The following is a 23,463-nucleotide window of genomic DNA, read 5'->3' as shown; positions in this document are numbered from 1 at the left end:
CTGCTAAAGGTGGCGTAACCAGTTATTGGGTCTAAGGGGGCGATTACTTTTTCACACGGAGGCATTGGGTGTTGCATAACTTTCTTTAATAAATAAATGAAATATGTATACATTTTTTGTGTTATTTGTTCACTCAGGGTCCCTTTTATCTAATATTAGGTTTTGGTTGAAGATCTGATAACATTCAGTGTAAAAAATATGCAAAAATGCAGCAAATCAGGCAGGGGGCAAATACTTTTTCACGGCACTATATATATATATATATATATATATATATATATATATATATATATATATATATATATATATATATAAATATATATATATATATATATATATATATATATATATATATATATATATATATATATATATATATACACATACACATACACACACACACACACACACACAGTGGTTTGCAGAAGTATTCACCCCCCTGCAAAGTTTTCGCCTTTTGTTGGCACCTGAGCGTACTCCACGACGCTTTCAAATTAGACTGTAGACATGTAGAATCTACACAAACTACTCCACATTGATAAAGTTAAAAAATGCATATAGAATATAAATAAGTAAGATTTACAGGGAAAAACAGATTAATCTCAGTTGCATAAGTATTCAACCCCTTTGCTACTGCAGCCCTAAATCAGCTCAGGTGCAAATTATTTGTTTGAAAGGTCACAAAATTAGTGAAATGGTTTCAGCCTGTGTGTACTCAAAGTGGTTTAACTTGTAGATAATTTCCCTCAGGTATATAAAGACTTTCAAACTGCAACTCACATAGTGATCCAACAAAGCAACCATGAAGACCAAGGAGCTTTCAAAACAAGTCAGGGATAAAGTGGTAGAGAGGCACAGAGCAGGAGAAGGGTACAAGAAAATGTCAAAGGCGCTGATTATCCCTCTTAGCACAGTGAAGTCCATCATTAGAAGTGGAAGATGCATCATACCACCCAGACACTACCCAGATCAGGTCACCCTCCCAAATTGAGAAGCCGGGCAAGCAGGAAACTGGTTTGGGATGTAACTCTGAAGCCAAAAATGACCTTGAGAGATCTGCAAAGTTCTGTGTCTGAGATGGGAATCAGTGTCCACACATCAACAATAAGCCGGTCCCTACACAAAACTGGCCTGTATGGATGGGTGGCAAGAAAGAAGCCTCATCTTAAAGCACATATGGAGTTGCGAAAAAGCATGTAGACGATACTGCAGACATGTGGAAAAAGGTTTTGTGATCAGATGAGACAAAAATGTAACTTTTCGGTCTAAATTCCAAGCGTTACGTCTGGCGCAAGCCCAACACTGCACATCACCCAGTCAACACCATCCCAACTGTCAAGCATGGTGGTAACAGCATCATGTTATGGGGATGCTTCTCTTCAGCAGGGACTGGGAAGCTTGTCAGGATAGAGGGGAGTATGGATGGTGCAAAGTACAGGCGAATCCTTGAGGAAAACCTGTTTGAGTCAGCCAAGACTCTGAAACTGGGGAGGAAATTCACATTTCAGCAGGACAATGACCCAAAGCACAAAGCCAAAGCTACACTGCAGTGGTTGAACAAGAAGAGAATTAATGTTTTTGAGTGGCCCAGTCAAAGTCTTGACATGAATCCAATCGAAAATTTATGGCGAGACTTGAAGATTGAAGTCCATCAACGATCCCCAACAAACTTATCAGAACTGGAGCAATTTTTCCATGAAGAATGGTAAAAAATGTCACCATCCTACTGTGCAAAGCTAGTAGAGACCTATCCAAAAAGACTCACAGCAGTAATTGCTGCAAAAGCTGCTTCTACCAAGTGCTGACTTAAGGGGCTGAATACTTATGCAACCAGTAAATTTCATTTTGTACATTTTCTTTGCATCCTCCTCATATAAGAGTGTTCAGTTTAACCACTACAGCTTTGAATAAAAAAAGTTTGTTTGAAAAACTTTGCCCACATTATTTGTAATTCAACAAAACATGACATTATTGGTAGGGGGTGAATACTTCTGCAAACCACTGTGTGTGTAAATATATTATATATATATATATATATATATATATATATATATATATATATATATATATATATATATATATATCAATTTAGATAATCAAGAAAATACAAAACAATAACTTTTTTGTGGAATTTATAATATATATATACCAGCAATTACATTTTTCAACGTATTCATTAACTAAGCTTAATATAAAGCTATTAAAAATATCATACAGTAAATGATCAGACTTTGAATGAAAAATGGATGGATGGAATGACAAAAATAGAATTGCACATTTAATTTGTTCATAAGGGTATGTTGCAGGCCTTGCGTCTCACAAAATGTTTGAGAAGCCACACTTAACTTGCGGGGATGTCGGGGGGGGTACACTTAGAATTAAATATTAAAAAGAGACCACTTCGCTTGCTTTCTGAGGGGTGTTCTCTTAGCCAGAGACTACTGTATAGACATTTTAGGAAAGGACTGCCTTCTTCAGCAGGTAGGGGGTGACTACCTTATGACTAATAAGGCAGTTACTTCCTTTAAGAGAAACTAATCAAATAAATTGTAATGAAACGATTATCCCAGATCTCATTTCAATATTATCTTATTGTGTCATACTAGCCAATGATATGCAAATGAACTATTCTGGTTTGTCCACACACACCCTGGTAATTTTATCAGAAACTGTAATAATTAAATAAAATTTAAATAATAATTACATATTTAGCATAATCTGCTTCCAGTTATTTCCCTTCACTTATATAAAAAAAAAACAGCTGACACCACAGGCAATACTAAGACAAATATAATCAAATCTACTGAACATTGGCTACAACAGGAGACACACGTCTGTAGCATTCCAAGCCCAAACCTAACCCATCCTGGTCTCAGAAAAAACATTCATTCTTCTCAAGGCGTTACATTTAGCTATTTCCTGCAATGCTGGAGTTCCTTGATCTGCGTGGGACCACTAAACATCGTATTTTACTAATCTCAGCAGGAAGCAGGCCCACTGCATGTTTATCAGATGTTTCCAATGGCACCCCTGCAGCACAGAGACAAGCAAAGCATGAAAATCAACCAGAATGAAAAAAGATTGCTTGCTAGATCATTAAGGAAGGATAAAGGCCTATACATTGCTGCGTGATGTATTGCACAATCATTGTGTCAAGAAAACATATGTTTGATTATTACGCCTCAGGTTCATTAATCGCTGTGTCTAACACCCAGCAGTGGGTAAAGTCTTTTTCTTAACGACTAAGTGTCAGTGAAAATGTAGCTACCAACCCAGGGAGATGGGCCAACTTTTGTAACGTTTCATGGGAAAAGAAAAGTACTAGTACTTTTAAGTACTGGTACAGGCTATTAAGTCAATATGAAGTAAATATACTTCAGAGTATATTTATTAAACCCTTCGTCTAGAGGGTGATGCAAAACCTTTGGCCATACTGTAGCTGTACATAACTACTCAATACACCATCTTATTAATTCCAGCAAAGGGTATCTGTGGATAAACAAGCTCTCAAAGGAATTGGTTATCTTTTGCCAGATGAAGAACAAGCAAAACTAAAGACTACAGAGTCAAATTTTAATATGTAATCCATTCATGATAGGCTACTACTGTACCTGAAACAACTGCAGAATACAAGCAAACTATTCTACAGTAACGCTATAGAGATGTTGCTAACAGGTATATTTCTTTCCAAAATATGAATTACTCTAATACAAATGTTGTGTGTACTGTAACTTTGTATCATGTGCGACGGGTGCCACGTATCTAGTCAGAATGACTAGATTTTTTACTTTTTCATTTGTAGTATTTATTTTAGTTTCCAAAAACATATTATTGATAGAACTGTTCCGATATACAACAGTGTACTTACTTCAACCCCCAGACCTTTAAAAAATAACCCATGCTGCTATGACAACCAATTAATTTGTTGTTAAATCTTCATTAGTTTCAACACACGCCTCTCAGAACCAATAAACAAATCTGGTCTGGCAAAATGCTCTGGCATTTCAAATGGAGGAAATGGGCAGAGTAAACAGCTTCTTAGAAAACAAGAAATGAATGGTTATTCAAACACTAGTGGCATTACTTTTAGCTAGTTACTTCCCCCCGGCTTATCCAGATCTGTTGATTGTCTGGCCCACTTTCATGTCCTCTCCTGTGTGCCTATTGATCATGGTCATTGTTTAGGACTGTCAGTATTTATCAGTCCATTAAGCTAAAATAAAAGTATTTCACAGTTAACTATATGAGGAGAACAATGTAATTTAAGCATACGCTCATTCAGTGACTAAAATCACAGGATGTCAATACTTACTGTATGGGTGGCACTGTCAAAATGTAAGTGTGTATAAAAGTATAGATGATCAGTATGTCTGCAAAGTCTTGCTCCCACATTCAAGACATACAACACTCACATTTTACAACACAGGGATACTGGCAACAATTCATGCAGAGCTTATGTAGCTAGAACGTCTAATTGTAAAACTGTATTGAAATAGCTGGCAGAGAACCGCAGTGTTCAGCAGAATTGGGGTCAGATTAAACAAAATGACCAGCAAGCACTGTACAATAGGATTAGTGACATATAACCTATACAACATCTAAGGAGTTGCATAACTAATCTACATTCTTGATGCACACTAGCATTGGGGTTTATGGTGGATCCACAAACAGGCACATACACTGATGTGATGTTTTTATGTTCTATACAGACAGCAGGGGGTGTTAAATAAATGGTGTGAATGTTTGCTTTCTACAAGTTAACAGGTCTGAATTATTTAAAAAAGCCCTTAATCCCATTGTTGTGTAACAAAGCCAGACACGCAAGGCTCATTAATATAAATGAACACTTAATCAGTTTTAAGGTCATAACACAAAAGCTTCACAAAGGAAATCTCATGTTGTCTTGTTATTACCCATGGGGAAAGGAAGGCTAAAAGAGTGAGTGAAATAAAGGGTGTTTAAGGATATTATGAAAAACAGATCTAGATGTGGTAAAATGATTGCATTTTAAATGTTTGAGACTAAATTCTCAAGGATTTTGAAAAAAAAACATCAATTACAATTTGGAAACTAATATGAAACAACGTATGGGTTTGTTTTTGCTTTTCTTTAAAAAAAAAAAAAAAAAAAAAAAAAAAAGGCCAATGGCAATTTGGAGTAATTAATTTTGTGTGAGAACCTAGCTCTATTTTAATGTACTTTAATGTACTTCAAATCAACAAATCCTAACTATAGTGATGAAAGCAATACAGGACAGGAATATACAGTGCCTTGCAAAAGTATTCAGACCCCTGACCAATTCTCTCATATTACTGAATTACAAATGGTACATTGAAATTTCGTTCTGTTTGATATTTTATTTTAAAACACTGAAACTCAAAATCAATTATTGTAAGGTGACAATGGTTTTATGTTGGGAAATATTTTTAAGAAAAATAAAAAACTGAAATATCATAAGTATTCAACCCCTGTGCTGTGGAAGCTCCCAGTTTACACCTATGAAAAATTGCCCTAACGAGGACACAATTACCTTACCAATGGCCTCCACCTGTGAACCATTAAAGTTGCTGTCACATTTTCTGGATAAAAACCCCACTGTTGAAGGATCATTGGTCAGGCTGTGAATCTGAAGGTAAATGAAGACCAAAGAGCATTCTACAGAAGTTAGAGATAAAGTAATACACATGCATAGATTAGGGAAAGGGTACAAAACAATATCCAAGTGTTTGGATATCCCAGTGAGCACAGTAGGATCAATAATCAGGAAATGGAAGCTGCATCATACCACCCAGGCACTGCCATAAAAAGGCCGTCCCTCAAAACTCAGCGCTCAAACAAGAAGGAGACTTGTGAGAGAAGCCACAGAGAGGCCAACAATCACTTTGAAGGAGCTATAGAGTTCAGTGGCTGGGAGTGGAGTAATGGTGCACCAGTCAACCATATCAAGAGCTCTGCATAACACTGGCCTGTATGGGAGGGTGGCAAGAAAGAAGCCGTTACTCAAAAAGTACCATCTGAAAGCACGTCTGGAGTTCGCCAGAAAGCATGAGAGTGACCAGGCTGCGATGTGGGAAAAGGTTTTGTGGTCAGATGAGACCAAGATAGAGCTTTTTGGCCAAAACTCAAAGCATTATGTGTGGCGCAAACCTAACACTGCCCATGCCTCAAGACACACCATCCCTACAGTTAAGTATGGTGGTGGCAGCATCATGCTGTGGGGAAGCTTCTCATCAGCAGGGACTGCTTGTTAAAATTGAAGGAAGAATGGATGGAGCAAAATACAGGGAAATACTGCAAGAGAACCTGCTTCAATCCGCTAAAAAACTGAAGCTTGGGAGGACATTCAACTTTCAGCAGGACAATGATCCCAAGCACAAGGCCAAAGCAACATTGGAGTGGCTCAAGAACAAAAAGGTGAATGTCCTACAGTGGCCCAGTCAAAGTCCTGATCTCAATCCCATTGAGAATCTGTGGCACTATTTGAAAATTGAGGTCCACAAGCGTCGTCCAACCAACCTGAACAACCTGGAGCATAGGCCAAAATCAGCCCGACACTGTGTGCAAAGCTGGTACATACTTACCCCAAAAGACTTAAAGCTGTTATTGCAGCGAAAGGTGGCTCTACCAAATATTAATGTGTGGGGGTTGAATACTTATGCAAGCAAGATATTTCAGTTTTTTATTTTTCTTAAAAATATTTCCCAACATAAAACCAATGTCACCTTACAATAATTGATTTTGAGTTTCAGTGTTTTAAAATAAAATATCAAACAGAACAAAATTTCAATGTACCATTTGTAATTCAGTAATATGAGAGAATTGGTCAGGGGTCTGAATACTTTTGCAAGGCACTGTATATATATATTTTACACTGCTCACTTCCAACTAAATTCCTAATAATTATAATCTTAAAAAAACAGCAACAACAAAAAAATGTCCACACAAAGAAAGATTTGGACTCTTTCAACTTTTTTTTTGTTGTCTTTTTGTCCACGCCTGAATCAAAGTGCTTATCAATCAGTGCTTTACTGTTATGCTCCAGCGTAATGTTATAGACAAAAGAGTTCAACCCCTTTGGTGTGTGAACCTCCGCAGGATGAGCATGACACACCTTAAAGCTTTTTTAGGAGCATCCGTTTTATTATCAAAGTCTGAAGGTGCCTATCCCCCCTCTCTGCTGACTGCAGGTCTGCTGCAAATAACTGCAAGACACTTTACTGTGAAAATATGTCTGCATCTACGAATTACATTGAGCCTTACTTGGTGTTACTTTGGGGGACATCTATCCATTAATACTATCCTTATTGAAACTTGTTATTGAAAATGTGAGCGCATATGAAAAATGAGGGGGTGCATTCCCAATTGTGTCTTGCTTAATTTGAGATCATCTTTCTTTCTTTCTTTCTTGGACCTTTATATTTATAAATACGGATGATTGTGTTTTTCTTGTGAAAGATGTGTGTAATGTTGTTTTTCTTGTGTAAATGTGAAAGATTTTGATCATTTATCTTACCAAAGCTGCCAAGTAAGATTAAAAGGTTAAGTTATATAAATATGGAATATTTGCAAAAAGCACTGTACATACCACATTAGTTTTAGGCAATTACATGAATCTCTGCTTTTGGGTTTCAATAAGATTATTATTAGAGCATTATTCAATGTACAGTGTGTTTATTAGGCTTGCAAGAGCTAAGATAAATGAGTGATTGTCAAGGCTAAAGTAAGAAGGCCACCATTAATATGGCTACATTTCACTCTAAGAAATGGTATACTAACCAGAAACCAAGTGAATAATTTAGCATCTAATCACAACATATTTTTTTTACCATAAATATTTTTCTTCAGTGCTTCCCACAAAGAAATTGAAAGTTATAATAGAATAAAAAAATGTGTTGATGTATATATTACATGACAGACTTGCTATTTAAGGCAAAGAGCTCATTGGTTCAAGATAAGTAGGCCTAGGTGATAGATAGACAAAGCAATTAAGATCCAAGTATTGAGATATTAGTTCTAGCTACATCAGACTTTATGTTGTGCCTTTAGTGAACCTGGGTACAAACAGGGCTTCATCAGAAAAATAATTCTCATTTTTAGATGGGCTCATTTTTAGACAGAAAAAATTTATATCCCTGCATCTGTCCAACAGTTAATTCCAATTCCTAGTTGAGGGCACATTTCTGCTATCAATTAACATCTTTGAAATATCAGATCCAGTTCTGGAGAGGGGAAAAAGCATACAAACAGAACAATTCTTACAAAAATGATAACTATTCTAGCTTGGAAGAGAGCACAAAGAATGCTTTAAAAGGGTTCTGTGATATACACCTGACTTACTGATGAGCCCGTTCCCACAGAAATTCCGTTCACATCTAAGACTGGCAAGGTTCCGCAGCAACACCAGAACCCATCAGACCAGGCTGTTTCAAAACCAATACATTAGGATGCAGAGACTGTTTCACTTCAGCAACACCAGCTAGCAGAAGGGGGGGGGGGGGGGGGGTGTATTCCACTTTGAGAGAAAACAGCATCCCTGACAGCACAACTGCTGGTAACAAGCACACTGGCCCTCTGAATCATTACTCAATGACTTTAAAGAGTGCACATGTTGTTTATTAATATATTTACTCTATTCTACTCTCTTGCCATCACATGTGGAAGTAGGCCAACACAGTAAAGTTAAATGCACGCACATACTCGATGTACTTCATGCCAACATTCATTTCCATAAACTGTGTGGATGCCTGCTAGAACGCAACTGCTTTAGTACAAAGCAGATATTTTTTATTTTATTAGTTTCTTTCATAAAACTCCACATACTGGACCAACAAAATAGCTACACGGTGAAGAACTAGTTTGACCCTCAGTCCTAAAACTCCTTTTAAGAGGGCGTAGGGCTGAGGTGTTGAGTGTTTGTGAAATGATCATTTGATGTTGCTAATAAAGCATGAATCCTAGGGAGATGGTAAAGGATCTGTTCTTACCTCCTGCTTTATGTATTTAATTGCTTACCATATCAAGACAATGACCAATATTAACAATCTACTCTTAAAAAAATTGGGCCCCTCAATTTAGCTTCAAAATAGGGCCCAAAATGCATTTTTTTAAAACTTACTATTAACATGTAACTAACAATGATGGAAAACCTTTAAATCCTTAAATTAAACTTGTGATTTGTTAGTTGCTAGTTTTGTAAAGACCTTGAGAAATGTGGTCCAATATGTTCTATACAGACTTAGTGAAAGTTTACTGATGTCCTGCTTGCATGCTTGCAACTCAAGGAAATTAAGATACTGTAAACTTAGAGTAAACTTATCAGTCCAGAATACGTCAATACTTAAAACACTGGTGGGAACCTTCTGGTGCATAACGCCAGAGGCCTGCCACATTCTAAAACTGTAAATGTCCTCGTAAACAATTGTCTAACTTAATGTAAGCCAAATGTTTCATATGGTTGCTGTATGACTGTTCTATATTGTTTCATCAGGTTTCAGCACACAGGAGACTCAACACAACAACAATGGATTACCAATGGAAACCCCAAGGCAGCACTAGTGAGAGAACATTTTACTGTAAAATATTTTAAAAAAAATCTGTGACAGGATGAATGGCTCCTTTTGAGTAATGCTGAGGTAACAGTGTCTTATCTTGTGCAAATTCTAACAGTCCAAAACAAAGAAGTCGTTTAAGGTGTCATCTTTCAACCTGAGATGCAATTTCCCTACCACACACATGCCAAAAGTAAAACTAAATAAATAAATAAATAAATAAACAAACAAACAAACAAACAAACAAATAAATAAATACATAAATAATAATAATAATAATAATAATAATAATAATAATAATAATAATAATAATTCTGTGATGCCAAAGACCTTAAGCTTAAGAACATGTTTAACAATAAAAAAACAAATACATGCTAAAAAAAGGAAAATGGCTTCAGTACATAAAGAGAGAACAAAAAGCTCCCAGTTTGTATTTATTAATTTATTCAAATCACAGCAATAACCCCCTTGGCATAGACTACAGCATTTAAAGCTTGTGAGAATGTTTCACTTGTTTCAGTCCTAACCTGATGCAAATACCGTACCAGTATGATAAATGCTGCAGATTGAAGCTTGAGTGGTATGGTTATGGCAGTGCTGGGAGTTCTGCTAAACAGCTTCATTTTTTCCATACCTGAAAGCCTTGAATCCTGGCCAAGTTCTCCAGCTGCTGCGAAGGCTGCACAGAGGTGCAGGGCGAAGCAGGTGCTTTTCCTTTCACACCTATGGCTTCAGCAGTCGGAGAGATGCCATTAAGCAAGAGCTCCCTGGCAATGGTTGCCGTGTTGTTGGTGGTGCTAAAGAAAGAACTGGAGCCCTGGCCAATGTCTTTTGGATTGAGATAGTTTACAGCAGTTGCGGGACCAGTCTTGTTCCGGCTTGCTTCCATCTCCTGATAAACATCAGGGGAGAGATGGAGTATTCCCTTCTGAGCTGTGGATGGAAACAAATGAGAGGGATGTACTATGCCATTCTCTTCACTGCACCCCACAACGATTTACACACATGCTGTACTGCCATTATAAGTACAACAAAAGAGAGGCATCTGTGATTTGGCCCCTGTTCTACTTCCTATGTCAGACACAGATTTAGCCATGAGCGACGGTTTGGTTTTCAGCACAGGGTTCCAACATCTCCTGTCTACCTGGATAAATTCAAAACAGACACCAGTTTGCTCATGTGCAGGATGTGACAGGTTTGCTTGCACAAGGTTGAACTCTATCCCCTTTTCTGAAAGTGAACAAGTGTTAGAAATCTAAAGCACCCTTATTGTCCTATGTGCTACAACTGCAGTAAAGCAAGCACAGCCCACAAAACTGCAATGGTATCTAAGATTACATTGTGCTGCCTTAATAAACATTTAAAGAAATGTTAGGTTACTTACCGTAACCCTGGTTCCCTGAAAGAGAAGACGACCACCAATGAACATTATGTATGGGATATGCCTGCCCTTTGGGTAGGTATCGCTGAGCTCTCTATACCAGAGCCGCCGATTCCTGGGATGATGCACTCGGTCCCGCCCACCGAGGGAATAAAACTCATCCTGAGGAAGCCATCGAACCCGTGGTTGGTGGTCGTCTTCTCTTTCAGAGAACCAGGGATATAGTAAGTAACCTAACGTTCCCTTTCAATTCAAAGATGATCACCAATGTATGGGTAACGTATACCAGAGCCATCGCAAGGGAGAAAGAACGGCAGCATATGAGGGACACACTAGCACTGTCTAACTCAGGAGTTAGCGGTGTGAACTTACACCCTCAAGGACCCTCATGCCTAATGAAGGCAGGGCAGGGTCTACCACATTAAGGCGGTAGAACCCGGAGAAGGTATGCGGTGTATAAATATCAGACATCGAGGCCCCTCTGAAGAGGGCCCATGATGTAGCCAACCCTCTAGTGGAGTGTGCGGCTACCCTACCAGGTGGGGGCAAGCCAGCACCATCATACTCAGTTGAGACTGTGTCCACAATCCAATGTGACAGACACTGCTTAGAGAGGGGCTGTTCTAGGGTCTCTCATCCTCTGTTGAAGCAAACGGAGGTGGATGGAACGCCTCCAGTTCCACAGACTGATTAATGTGGAAGGCGGTGATCACCTTGGGGAGGAAAGCAGGGTTGGTGCACAGAGACACCCTCCTGCCATCCTCCCAAATGCGCATGCAGGAGCTGTGCACAGACACGAGGTGATAGCCACAAGGAAGGCTGTCTTCGTAGACAGGTACTCCAACTCTATGGAGTATATGGGCTCAAACAGGACCTTCGTGAGAGCCTCCAGTACAATATTAAGGCTCCGTTCGGGGAGAACAGTCCTCCTGAGAGGGTGTAATCGCTGAGCGTCTTTAAGAAATTTGGTAGCCAAGAAATGCGCACCCGGAGACACCGAATCTACAGGTACATGGCATGCAGAGATAGCCGCTAAATACACCTTCAAAGTGGAAGGTGACCTTCCAGCATCAAGCAGTTCTTGCAGAAACTGTAAGATGACTGGCATAGGGCAAGATATGGGGTCATGGCTTCCAGCCAGACACCAAGCTTGGAAATACCTCCACTTGTAGGTGTACAAAGACCTACTGGAGTCTGCCCTGGTGCTCTGCAACTTACCCACAACTGCATCTGATGGCCCTAGGGCTAACCAGCAGTCCCTTTCAGGGGCCAGTCCCATAGCTGGAACCTGCCCAGTTCCGGGTGCCAAAGAGTGCCTCTCGTTTGATTGAGGAGATCCATACGCAGTGATATCTCCCAGGGCTGGCCGTGTAACAGCTGGCACAGGGTCGAAAACCAGATTCTCCTGGGCCACTTGGGGGCCACTAGGAGAACTGACGCTTCCTCTAACCGGACCGTTTCGAGAAAGGCCGGGAGCAGCGGTATAGGCGGGAAAGCGTACAACAATGCTTTGGGCCATTCGTGCGCTAGGGTATCTATGCCGAGTGGACCGCCTAAGCGGTCGAGGGAGTACCACAGGGGGCAATGCGTTGTCTCTGCCGAGGCGAAGAGATCGACCTGCGCCTTCCCGAACCATTCCCAAATGCGCTCCACTATCTGAGGGTGGAGTCGCCACTCTGACGGATGCGGACCCTTCCTGGAGAGGAGGTCCGCTGCCCAGTTCACCACTCCGGGAAAGTGCGCCGTCTGTAAGGACAGCAAGTTCCTCTGAGCCCATGTTAATAGCCTGAAGGCCATGCGATGCAACCCGGGGACTGTAGGCCACCCTGGTGGTTGACATACACCACCACTGTCATATTGTCCGTCTGGATCAACACATGTGTACCCATCAGCACCGGGAGAAAGTGGTGGAGAGCAAGGGAGACCGCTTGCAACTCCAGCATGTTTATGTGTAGGGATGTCCAGCGATCCGGCCAGGATCAGCGTACTCCTCTGCCTTTTTAGCCCGCCCCCCAACGGGCTGCCGAGCACGCATGAGACATAGTCAGCCGATGGTGTCTGTCGCATTTGGTGTTGAGGTGAAACGCATTGAGCCACGCTTGTAGCGGGTGCATGTGAAGCAGACCCGGCTGAATGGCCGATATGGCTGCGGCCATCAGGCCCAATAGTTTCTGGCCCAATAGGAGGGTGACATGCAATCCCTGTTGGAACAGGCAGAGGCAACCCTGGATAGCTGCAACTCTGTTGTCTGACAGGTATGCGCGCATCGTACTGGAGTCCAGCCGGAGCCCCAAGTATGTTGTGCACTGCACCTGTGTAAGACAACTCTTTGCATGGTTGATGGTGAAGCCCAGCCTCGCCAGATGCTCTGTCACGACCACCGTGTGGGCCACTGTTCCCTCTCGTGACTGGGAACAGATCAACCAGTCCTCCTTTCTTTTAGGAACCCATTGAGGTGCCTCAGGTCTAGGATGGGGCGAAAGCCACCATCTTTTTTGGGTACCAGAAAATACCACCAGTAGTACCCCTCTCCGTGGGAGGTGGGGTCTACGAGACGAATGGCTTGCTTGCACAGCAAGGCGGCCACTTCCTTCTAAAGTACCAAGGCCTGGAGAGGGTCTGTCATGAAAGTATTTGTGACACCTCAAAAGGGAGGAGGTCCCAAGCGGAACTGAAGCGCGTAACCGTTTTACACGGTGGCGAGCACCGAGGTGCAAGCGCACCAGTACTGCAGCTGTTGTGCTGAAAAAGGGGGTCTGAGGCCACCAGCCTTCAGGGGCCCTGCTCGGGCTGCTGAGCCTGCGGCGGGGCAGTGTGGGGTGGCTGTTTAGGGCGCTGGCCCTGAAAGCTCCTCCTGTGATGCTGGTGTGTGGGCTGGCCGCATCCTGCGTTCCCTCTGCCTGCTGGGTGGGCCCAGTTCTTTGCTGCTGTTGTGCCATGTAGGCGATGCCTTAGGTCACCCAGCGGAGCTGTGGGGACTGGAACTATCCTGGGTTCTGCTTTCTATGCCACATGTTTTCTTGCTATTTTTTTTTTATTTACAATATTTAAGTCAGGAAATGCAGCTTTGCATGGGCAGGACTGATGTGATTGGCAACAGCAAACGAGACATTTTGCTCAGCAATACATTTTGTAAAAAGTGCCTCTACCTGGCTTTATCACTGAAGTATCTCTGTCGCTGAATATACTCTAAAGCAGTGGTACTCAACTCTGGCCCTCGAGATTCAGTCCAGTCCAGGTTTTACTCCAATCAGGTTCTAATGTAATTAATTGAAGCTGTTAAGAGGCAATTAACCAATTTTATGACCTGCTTGGAATAAAGACCAGAACTGGACTGGATCTCGAGGGCCAGAGTTGAGTATCACTGCTCTAAATTAACAACAGATGTTGCATATTGTGTGTCTCCTTCAGAGTTGGGGTAACTTTTCTCCCATTAAAAACTGAACGCGTTATATTACCTCGTTATTGACAAAAGTAATATTATTACAAAATAAATGAGCTAGGGGCTCCCGAGTGGCGCATCCAGTAAAGGCACTCCGCGTGGAGTGCAGGATGTGCCCTATAGCCTGGACGTAGCCGGTTTGAGTCCAGGCTATTCCATAGCCAACCGTGGGCGGAGGCTCCCAGGGGGCAGCGCACAATTGGCCGAGCGTCGCCCCGGGGGGGAGGTTTAGGTTGGCCATGGTGTCTTCGGCTCACCGCACACCAGCGACCCCTGTAGTCTGGCCGGGCGCCTGCGGACTTGCCTATAAGCTGCCTGAGAGCTGCGTTGTCCTCTCACGCTATAGCTCTTGGGTGGCTACATGGTGAGTCTGCAGTGTGAAAAAAAGCGGTCGGTTGACAGCACACGCTTCGGAGGACAGCGTGTGTTCGTCTTCGCCGCACCCAAGTTAGCGCAGGGGTGGTAGCGGTGAGCTGAGCCTAAACAAAAAAAAAATTGGCCATTCCAAATTGGGAGAAAATAATAAAAATAATTGGCAACGACAATTAAAAAAAAAAAAAAAAGAGCTTGTCTCGTTACCTTTTCGCTGTTATATTCCTACATTGGTGGTATTTTTTTTTAAAGCCAAGGAACATTTCAGTTAAGTTATAACCATAAATGTGAACTGCTCTGTATTTTATTTTCAGTCAGCATGACATGCCGTCAAACCAAAAGCAATAACCACTCGGCTTACGGCAGTCCTTAAGATGTAACTGCTATTTTCCTTGAACACTTTCATTGCGGGTGTGCGCACAATCAGGATTAACTGGCTTCAGTGATCCTGACAGGTACATAAACAGCTTCTTCAGTATCTGATTGGTCACAGACCTCTGCGCTGCACTGCATGACGCTGGCACCTGCTGCACGGAGGAATGTTGTGTAGAGTGAAAGTGTCTGGGACTTATTTACTTGATTTTTTTTCCCCCTGAACTTTACCATTGCTGGTTTTGTTCAGGAGTTTTCTTTGTGTTTTTATTTATTGCAAAGTATTTTAACCTGGATCTAACCATTGCTGGCTAGTCCAGGGTTTCTTTTTGTTGTGTGCAATAAAAGCACCCTTGAGGGTTTCTTTTGATTGGAAAGTGGCTGTTGTTTGTGTCATTTCTATTGCACCACCATCCTGAGAACTGTACAGGGCTTTGCAATACTTTTGAATACAAAGTGCTATATAAATGCAATAAATAAAATAAATAAATAAATACATTGTCAGTTTCTTTTTTCCAACTAACGCTTGCTATTCTCTTTTAAAAAGCATTTATGTAACTTCAGTTGCTTTTTTTCACTCCTTATGACTTCTGTAAAGATTGCATGTATTGTAATGATTACAATTTACTATTTGCTATATCCAGTACGTCATTAAGAGCTGTTTGTTTGTTATACTACAAATGATTTTAAAAACCTGTTTGACACATTTAATAAATTAACTACCAGACATATAGGCTGTTTTTCAGCCCACGTTGAACCGCAACCGCCTATTGACGGTGTCTCATCACTGTCTAAAGGCACTCTCTTGGTGTAAAGAGCCAGTCCATCTACGCCTTGGCATAGCGCTAGGCAGTGTCATCAGAATGTTGAATCATACCATCTATCTTACGTTATGATTTTGAACAGAGCCTTGTTTGTACAGTAGCAGACATGCCAAATGCTACGATCTGCCCGTAGCAGCCAAGGCGGTATTAAGGTAATTCAGCACTCTGATGCCTTTGAATCTCAATGGGACCAGGATAGCTTCCATGCACTTCGAAAAAGCACAGGGAACTAGAGAGAGGACAAATGGCAAGACACGGAACTCATACGCTGTTCCCTGAAAGGCAAACCGCAGGTACTTCCTGTGCGCTGGTTTTATGGGGCGTCCTTGAGTTCCACAGTGGTGAACCAGTCGCCTGGCCTGATTGACTGCAACAGCTGTTATATCATCAACATTTTGAAACTCCTTCGGCTCAAATACAGGTTGACCTGTCTCTGAGGTCGAGGATTAGTCTGAGGCCACCATCCCGCTTGGGCAGTAGGAAGTACCTGGAGTAGAACCCTTCCTCCAACTGGAGGGGGTCTGTCATGTGATTAGCCTATTTTTGCAGCAGAGCTGCTACCTCCTGAGGAGGTGTCCTGTGGGTCTGTGACTCATGTTGCAGTCACGCCCCAAAAGGGCGGGGGACCATGCTTGAACTGCAGTGAGTAGCCGCTGGTCTGGATGGTAGTTAGCAAATTCCAAGGGCTGCTTCTTAGCCTGCGGCTTCTGTCTCTTCGCAGGGTGGCAGAACCTATTAAAGCCTCCACAGCGAGAAGCCAAGGGCCGGCTCCAAACACCACTTCTGGCCATGGATGTAGCCGGCTGTGCTGGTCTTTGAGGCTGCCATGGCCTAGGGCGCCAGTTTGCAGCTGGTTTATGCTGCAGCACCTAGTCTACCATGAGCCCAAATTTATGCCTTGGTGTAATCTGGGTGTCTAACAGCTGTGCCCTGTCCCTGTCAGGCACGTGTGCCTGGAAATGCCAACACTGGCTACGTGCAGCCAGGTTCCTACCCACAGACTGCCCGTTGAGATTGGACACAAAGAGCAGGTTCTTGTTAACAAGATGCTGCTCATCCAACTGTTGTGGTGAGGGCCTGTGGTTCTCAGAAAAGGAAATGGCACTGGTAGGCTACCAGGATGATATTACTGGATGCCCTCTTGATCAATGGCAGAAGCTCTGCCGACAGAGAGAGCTTAACTGCAGGGGATGCGCTGTCAGACTTGTCAGACTCCACGTCCTCAGTCAGGAACGCCGGCTCCTGTTCGCCCACCTCCTCAGAGGCGACGATGGACAGTATGTCCTCCTGTGGCCAATCTGCACTCATAGCCCCAAGAGGACAGGTGGCACTGAACGTTCCCGCAGTAATTCCGAGAGAACAGTTCCTTGGTGGGAAACAGCTGCCTAAAGTGTTTTCAGTTACTCTGAGTCTGATGATTGCTTGGAACGCCTTCTGTCTGGGCTACTTTCCCAGGTGCATCGTCCACTCTCCCTTGGCACAGAGTCATGGGGTGAGGACGCAGCCACCGCTCTAACAGAGGTTAATGGGGATGAGCACTGAGCAGGAATAAAGGACGCAGAGCGCTTCATAGAGCATAGCCACTTCTCAAGCATGCTCTTGGAGAAAGGTGCACAAAACTCGCAGAAGCTGCAATTAGCTAGTGCCTCCTTGGCGTGCTCTGGCCGCAGGCAGGAACAACATCTGCCGTGCTTGTCCTCAACAGGCAGACTGGCCTTGCATGTCTCACAGGGATAAAACTCAAGCATGATGCAAGAAGCAAGCAATGCAGTGTACAGTATACAGTTGCTGCCTCAATCTGCTTATAGATATTGACCCGGCGGGTCAAGACCAGAACAGGACCGGGAAGGTATCGGGTTGGTTTGGTACAGGTTTGCTGTATTTCACACCGGATCGGTACTGGTTCAGGACCGGTGCGATACTGGTTCGGAACCTGGTTGGCAACAGGCCAGTTTGGTACCGGTTCTGTGTTTTTTTACACCGTGTAGGACCGGGTCGTTACCATTTTGGTGACTGTAGCACCGGGTCGGTGCCACATTGGAACCGGGACGGTACCGTATCAGAACTGCGTCGGTTCGGTGACTTTAGCACCGGGTCAGTACGGTACCGACTTTTGCACCATGTAGGACCAGGTCAGTACTGCCTCAGAACCAGAATGGTACAGTGGCTTTAATACCGGGTTGGTATGGGTAAGGTACCGGGTCAAAACCGGGTCAGTTCGGTGACTTTAGCACCGGGTTGGTACGGGTACAGTCCCGGGTGGCACCGAGATGGAACGGTGTGGTACTAACAGCCTTCGTAATGGTAATGCTAAAGCTGTCACCAAAACGGCAGCAAGATACTGTGGAAGCGATTGCAAGCAATCACAGCCAAAGCAAGTATCTTGGTCCTGTGCGTAGTTTCTTTAAAAAAAAAAAAAGAACACACATATGAGAACAACAAATAGTAATTTAAATAATTACATAAATAATACTAAACGTCTCGCAAAAACAAGAAATAAATAACTCAAGTCGGACCTATTGCAGCCTGGGGGGAGAGCACAAAGTCAGCAGACTTATGTTGCTGGATCCCTGGGAAGGATCGACTCCAGCCGTTGGCTTCATGCGGGGCAAAAGGCTGCAATGGGATGTAACAAGCAACTGGCTGTAGTGCACAAAAACGTGTAATTAGTAAAAACTATTACAGCGATTATATTAATATCACATATAATTTGTGTAAAAACACAATAAATGTGAAATAATAGCAGATACAAGTAACAAGTACTTATCTGAATAAGGCTCTCCAGTCAGGTCAGTCTTGAAAGGACAAATGGCGCCGAGATCTGTGAGAGCAGTCTGTTTGCGTCCTCGGGGGCGGGCCATGACTGCATCACTAGCTCAGAGAGCAGCTTTGTTATATCTTATTCAGGTTTCAGATCTTTAGGAGGTAAATACCCATACTGTAATGGTTACATTTCGTATTCGAAAGGGAATAGAATGTTATACAAACGTATTTTACAACTGTGATTGTGATAAGCACAGGGCGTATACACAGGTTGATTATTAGCTTACTGTCTCTACTCGTCTCTTTTAAGGTAACAAAAAATATTAACCCTTCAACTGATACCTCACTTTAGTTCAACATAGAGTAAAAAAAAAAAAAAAAAACTGAATTACACTTTAAAAAAGAAAAATGTAAAAATGAATAACAAAAACAAAAAATAAAACTCAAAATGTTCATGTGATAGAACACAAAATTAATTATATGGCAGGAAGCTTTTTTCTGATGCTTCAGCATTTTAAACACTGCAGGATTTGATCTATCAATCTCTCTTTAAGTCTTGAAAATATGTAGTATTATGCTCCTTTTTATTGTAAGTGCTCACTGGAGTTGATGTTAAAACTTTCTGGATGACTCACTCACTCCACCGCACAGGAAACTTGTAACTGCCAGTTTCACAAGGGAGTATCTTAAAATACTGGGCACTTGAACATTTATATTATTAGAATAACATACAGCGATACTCAGGTTTGCAATCAGTACACATCCCACATTTACTGGAAACTCTATACAAGTAATTTCTTTAATATGTACAGTGGTGCCTAATCCAAGATGACACAAACAAATGAATGAGAAAGTAAGTATCATCACCAATTCTAATTCAAAAACCACAGATAGCAGCACTGCCAAATTCCGCTATTTAAATGAATGGAGGGGAAATTTACAGGCACCACACACTAAATATACAAGCAAAACGGATGATAATCAAACCCCTATTTATCACAGACAAATTAAAATGGGGGATTTGTTCTAAGAGAGATCACGTGACAAAAACGGAGAGAACATGAAATACGTACTGTTACTTGTTAGTTCAGGAAAAGCCACCTTTTGCCCGTTCCACCCTTTGTTCTCCACAGGCTATAAAAATAAAAGCAGACAACTTCAAGGAAGCAACATTAGACCTGAATTAGGTTAAAAGCATTCAATGATTATATTAAAGCATTAAGGCACGAGAGGGCGTGGGTTACCGTGGATATTGTCAGTGCTTGGTGCATTGTTAGGTACGAGGCGTAGCCGAGTGCCTGCAACCGACCAAGCAGTGACAATATACACGGCAACCCACGCCCTCAAGTACCTTAATGGTTTTATAAAACGGATTTACTAACGTAAATATAAATAAATACAAGAGAAAAAGTTTCTGACAATTTATTAAGAAAATTGAAGGATAACCTTCCGCAACAGAAAACAGTCCCTATGATATTCAGGTAAGATTTTTTTTTTTTATTTGAGTTGCAATTTTGTGTTCATAGATATTAATTTGAATGTTGCCGTTAACTGTACAATTCCTAAAGTGACTGTCAATTGTTGCAGAAGCGGGCATTGAAGTGCAGGAAGAGGGTTTGCTTTCATCTGATCTTATTTTTTTTGTTGGGCGATGCTGTGGAGTTTTCCTCCATCAAGATGTTGCTCCAGCGCTTTCGATTTTCTAACGACGGTTCCCAATAACTCTGCAGGCAGCTCTCCGATCTGTGACTGCTGACGGACATAATTTCTCTCGCTTGCAATCCAGCGTTGGACAGTTTCTGTATTAAGGTACTGGATTTGCTGGAAGTTTTGACAAGTACGTCTCTAGTGATGCTACTGGACACAAGCGATTTCCGGGCGGGCTTTTCAAACATGAATCCACTGTGACATTCTTTGTTCTGTTCGTAGGAATTTTTGTGATTTTTTGTACTTTCGTTAAAGTCATGGTGGCATACTTAACTCCGTTTTCATCTGTTTTTATAACAAAAGAATCTGCCAGTAGTTGACTGTTTCCTTCTTTTTCCCTACGTCCAAAATGTAACTGGATGTCAAATCAAACTTTATTCACAAGACCAACAGCTGTGTCAGGGTTCAGGGCTTCAGAATGTTTGATTATCTGAAAATCTCTTTCAGTTATTGCATGATGATGTTGTGTTTTATTCCGGCCTTCTCTTCTAAGTTTTTTTTTAATTGTACCCACAAACACGTTGTTTGAACTTGTGAATTCTGTGTCACTCATTAGACACCAGGATAAACTTAACGGGGGGTCATTTAAATGTCTGTCCAGTCCAGCACGGAGCACAACATAGCGTATTGCTCGCTTTTACAGTTTCGGACTGTGCCATAAAAATCTCTAAGGATACTATTTAGCTCTTCTTTTGTTAGTTGGGTGAATTCAATATGTATTTTTTTTTCAGACGGCCAGTCATTACAGCATTTAACAGCCCAACTGGTTCGTTTGGTGGTATTCATTTCATGTCTAGTTTTTTCTAACACATCAATATTAGAGTTCTGTACCTCAGCATGGCGGTTTAACTTTTTCTTTCCTTCGCTTTCGGGAGACTTGAAAATATGAGCCAATGCAGCTTCTATTTCTATCCATTTGTTTATTGTCAGTGATGCCTTCAGTGGTATAATTCCATGACTGCCAGGTATTTTGACAGGTGTTTTTTTTTTTTTTTTAAATACGTTATTTCAATAGGCGCAGTGATACAATAGTGCCACGGGTCTAGTGATTTACCCAACAGTTACTATACTGGGGATTATATCACGGCTTAGAACCACTGATTGGCCAATCAGCATGCAGCATTATAACAATCTGTATTATAATAACAATAATTCAGATGTACCTTTACCGGAATTTAAAAGCTTATTCTTTTTCATTGTAACTACATTTTCACTGTGTAGAAAAATATCACTGAAAAACAAATTAATAATAACATTAGGAAGAATTTGTATATTATATGTTAAATATATATATATATATATATATATATATATATATATATATATATATATATATATATATATATATATATATATATATATATATATATATATTTTTTCACTCTAATATTTCATGCACAGTTAAACCAAAGGTTTAAATGTTTAAACATTTAACACTAAATTAAAAAAATAATAATAATAATAAAAAAAAATTCTAAACAGTATATTATTTTTACTAAATATTTAACTGAAAACTTAACTGTCAATTTTTATGAGCATCTTGCATTTGTCTTTTAATTTCACACTTTGAAAGGAGAAATATACACAGGATTTAACACAACAGACTTTTTCTCTCTATAACTGAAAAATAATGTATTTTATTTTCAGGTAATTGTGTGGTGTCTAGTTTTTACACAATCCAGAATTCTGTTCAAATCTAATTTTAGGCACTGATGTTTTTTTAAAGCACACAAACACAACACAGTCTAATTAGTACATTTATTTAATGTTCTATGCCCTGTATCTGTATTTAATGTATCATGCATTGTTCCTCACTATCTTGTAAAGTGCTTTGTGATGGTGGTCCACTATGAAAGGTGCTATATAAAATAAATATTGATTGATTGATTGATAGTTTCCATTGATTGGACTAAAATGTGTACCAAGATCCTGTTAACATATGACATTTCTTTCATAACATTCCTATTCGTGCAAATTACAAGTGGTTTGTCAACATTTGGGATTGTATTACCATTGCTTAATTCAAATGTATTTGATGTTTTTATTTCTCTTCAGGCTATCTCTAATCTTTTGATGCTAGTGCATGAAAGCTTAAAAATCTGCTCCCCTGAAGGAATACATCTAATTATAACAGATCTGCTAAAATTCTGCATTATGTCATCAGTGTTAAAAGATTGATGCAAGCTGATGTTCATAAAAACAAAGAAAAAGAAAACTTGGTTACAGTTATATAAACCCCCAACAGTACTAGTACAGATCCTCACTGTCCCTGCTTGACTGTGTGCAGGTGTAGATGCCTTGTACCCAAGCTGCAGCAGCATAGCCTCTGCTGAATTCCGTTTTGCCACTTTCTTATTAGGACCAGTTCCAGTTGCAGATTCATTAACGACCTTCACCTAGATCAGATAAAACAAAGTCAAAATCTAATCAGTCTGTACCATTGGAAAAAAAAAGCAGTTCAAGTGACTCTAGACCTAAAGGCTAAAAGTCACTTCCACGGGTACACTACAGAACTGGGGCGGAAAGTTATTAACCTGACTCAAGTCAATACAGTACCTGTACACCCAGTACCTGCAGAAACAAACACATGCCTTCAGGTTCAAGCATGGTTTTATTGGAATACAATGCTTCTGGTGTTAGGTCTTCTCTGTGTCTTAAATATCTTTTTACAGAGATCACATCTTAACATTTCTAATGTTGTGATAAAGGTTTTTCAGCTATGCTCTTGTTGCAGCCACACAGCAAATGCACTGGTTCCAACAACACTTTGTAAAGGACTTAAAAAGATGAGAACAAATATCAGAACTTAGCAACATACTGGTATAACAACTTGATTCTCACTGATTTCTTCTCATCAGGGATAGTATCATTATAATCCTTTTTATTTCTCTCTCTAAACATTCTTTCTATGAACAGATCTCTCATACCCTTTCACACAGACGAGTTATGACGGCTCAGAACCGGCACTGAGTATATGCAATAAGTAGAACTTTTTTTTTTGATGGTCGACTAGCCTACAACTTTTAATACACTGCAGTTGGTATCAGACGGCTG

General features: G+C 41.0%; 1 protein-coding gene across 6 annotated transcripts in view; it reads right to left on the bottom strand.

Moving 5' to 3' along the window:
- The window catches only part of LOC117400334 (double-stranded RNA-binding protein Staufen homolog 2-like), a 121,352-nt gene that overhangs the window by 34,551 nt on the left and 63,338 nt on the right, over positions 1-23,463 (bottom strand). For all 6 annotated transcript variants that reach the window (XM_034000149.3, XM_034000152.3, XM_034000151.3 and 3 more), the window contains 3 exons: positions 22,674-22,805; positions 19,776-19,836; positions 10,183-10,481 (listed from right to left, as the gene is read on the bottom strand). In XM_034000149.3, coding sequence (XP_033856040.3) covers positions 10,183-10,481; positions 19,776-19,836; positions 22,674-22,805 — 492 coding nt within the window. The remainder of the gene's footprint in view (positions 1-10,182; positions 10,482-19,775; positions 19,837-22,673; positions 22,806-23,463) is intronic.

The sequence above is a fragment of the Acipenser ruthenus genome, chromosome 4, assembly GCF_902713425.1.
Source record: "Acipenser ruthenus chromosome 4, fAciRut3.2 maternal haplotype, whole genome shotgun sequence".
In the NCBI taxonomy this organism is placed as follows: domain Eukaryota; kingdom Metazoa; phylum Chordata; class Actinopteri; order Acipenseriformes; family Acipenseridae; genus Acipenser; species Acipenser ruthenus.
This window is presented reverse-complemented; position numbering and strand designations above follow the sequence as displayed.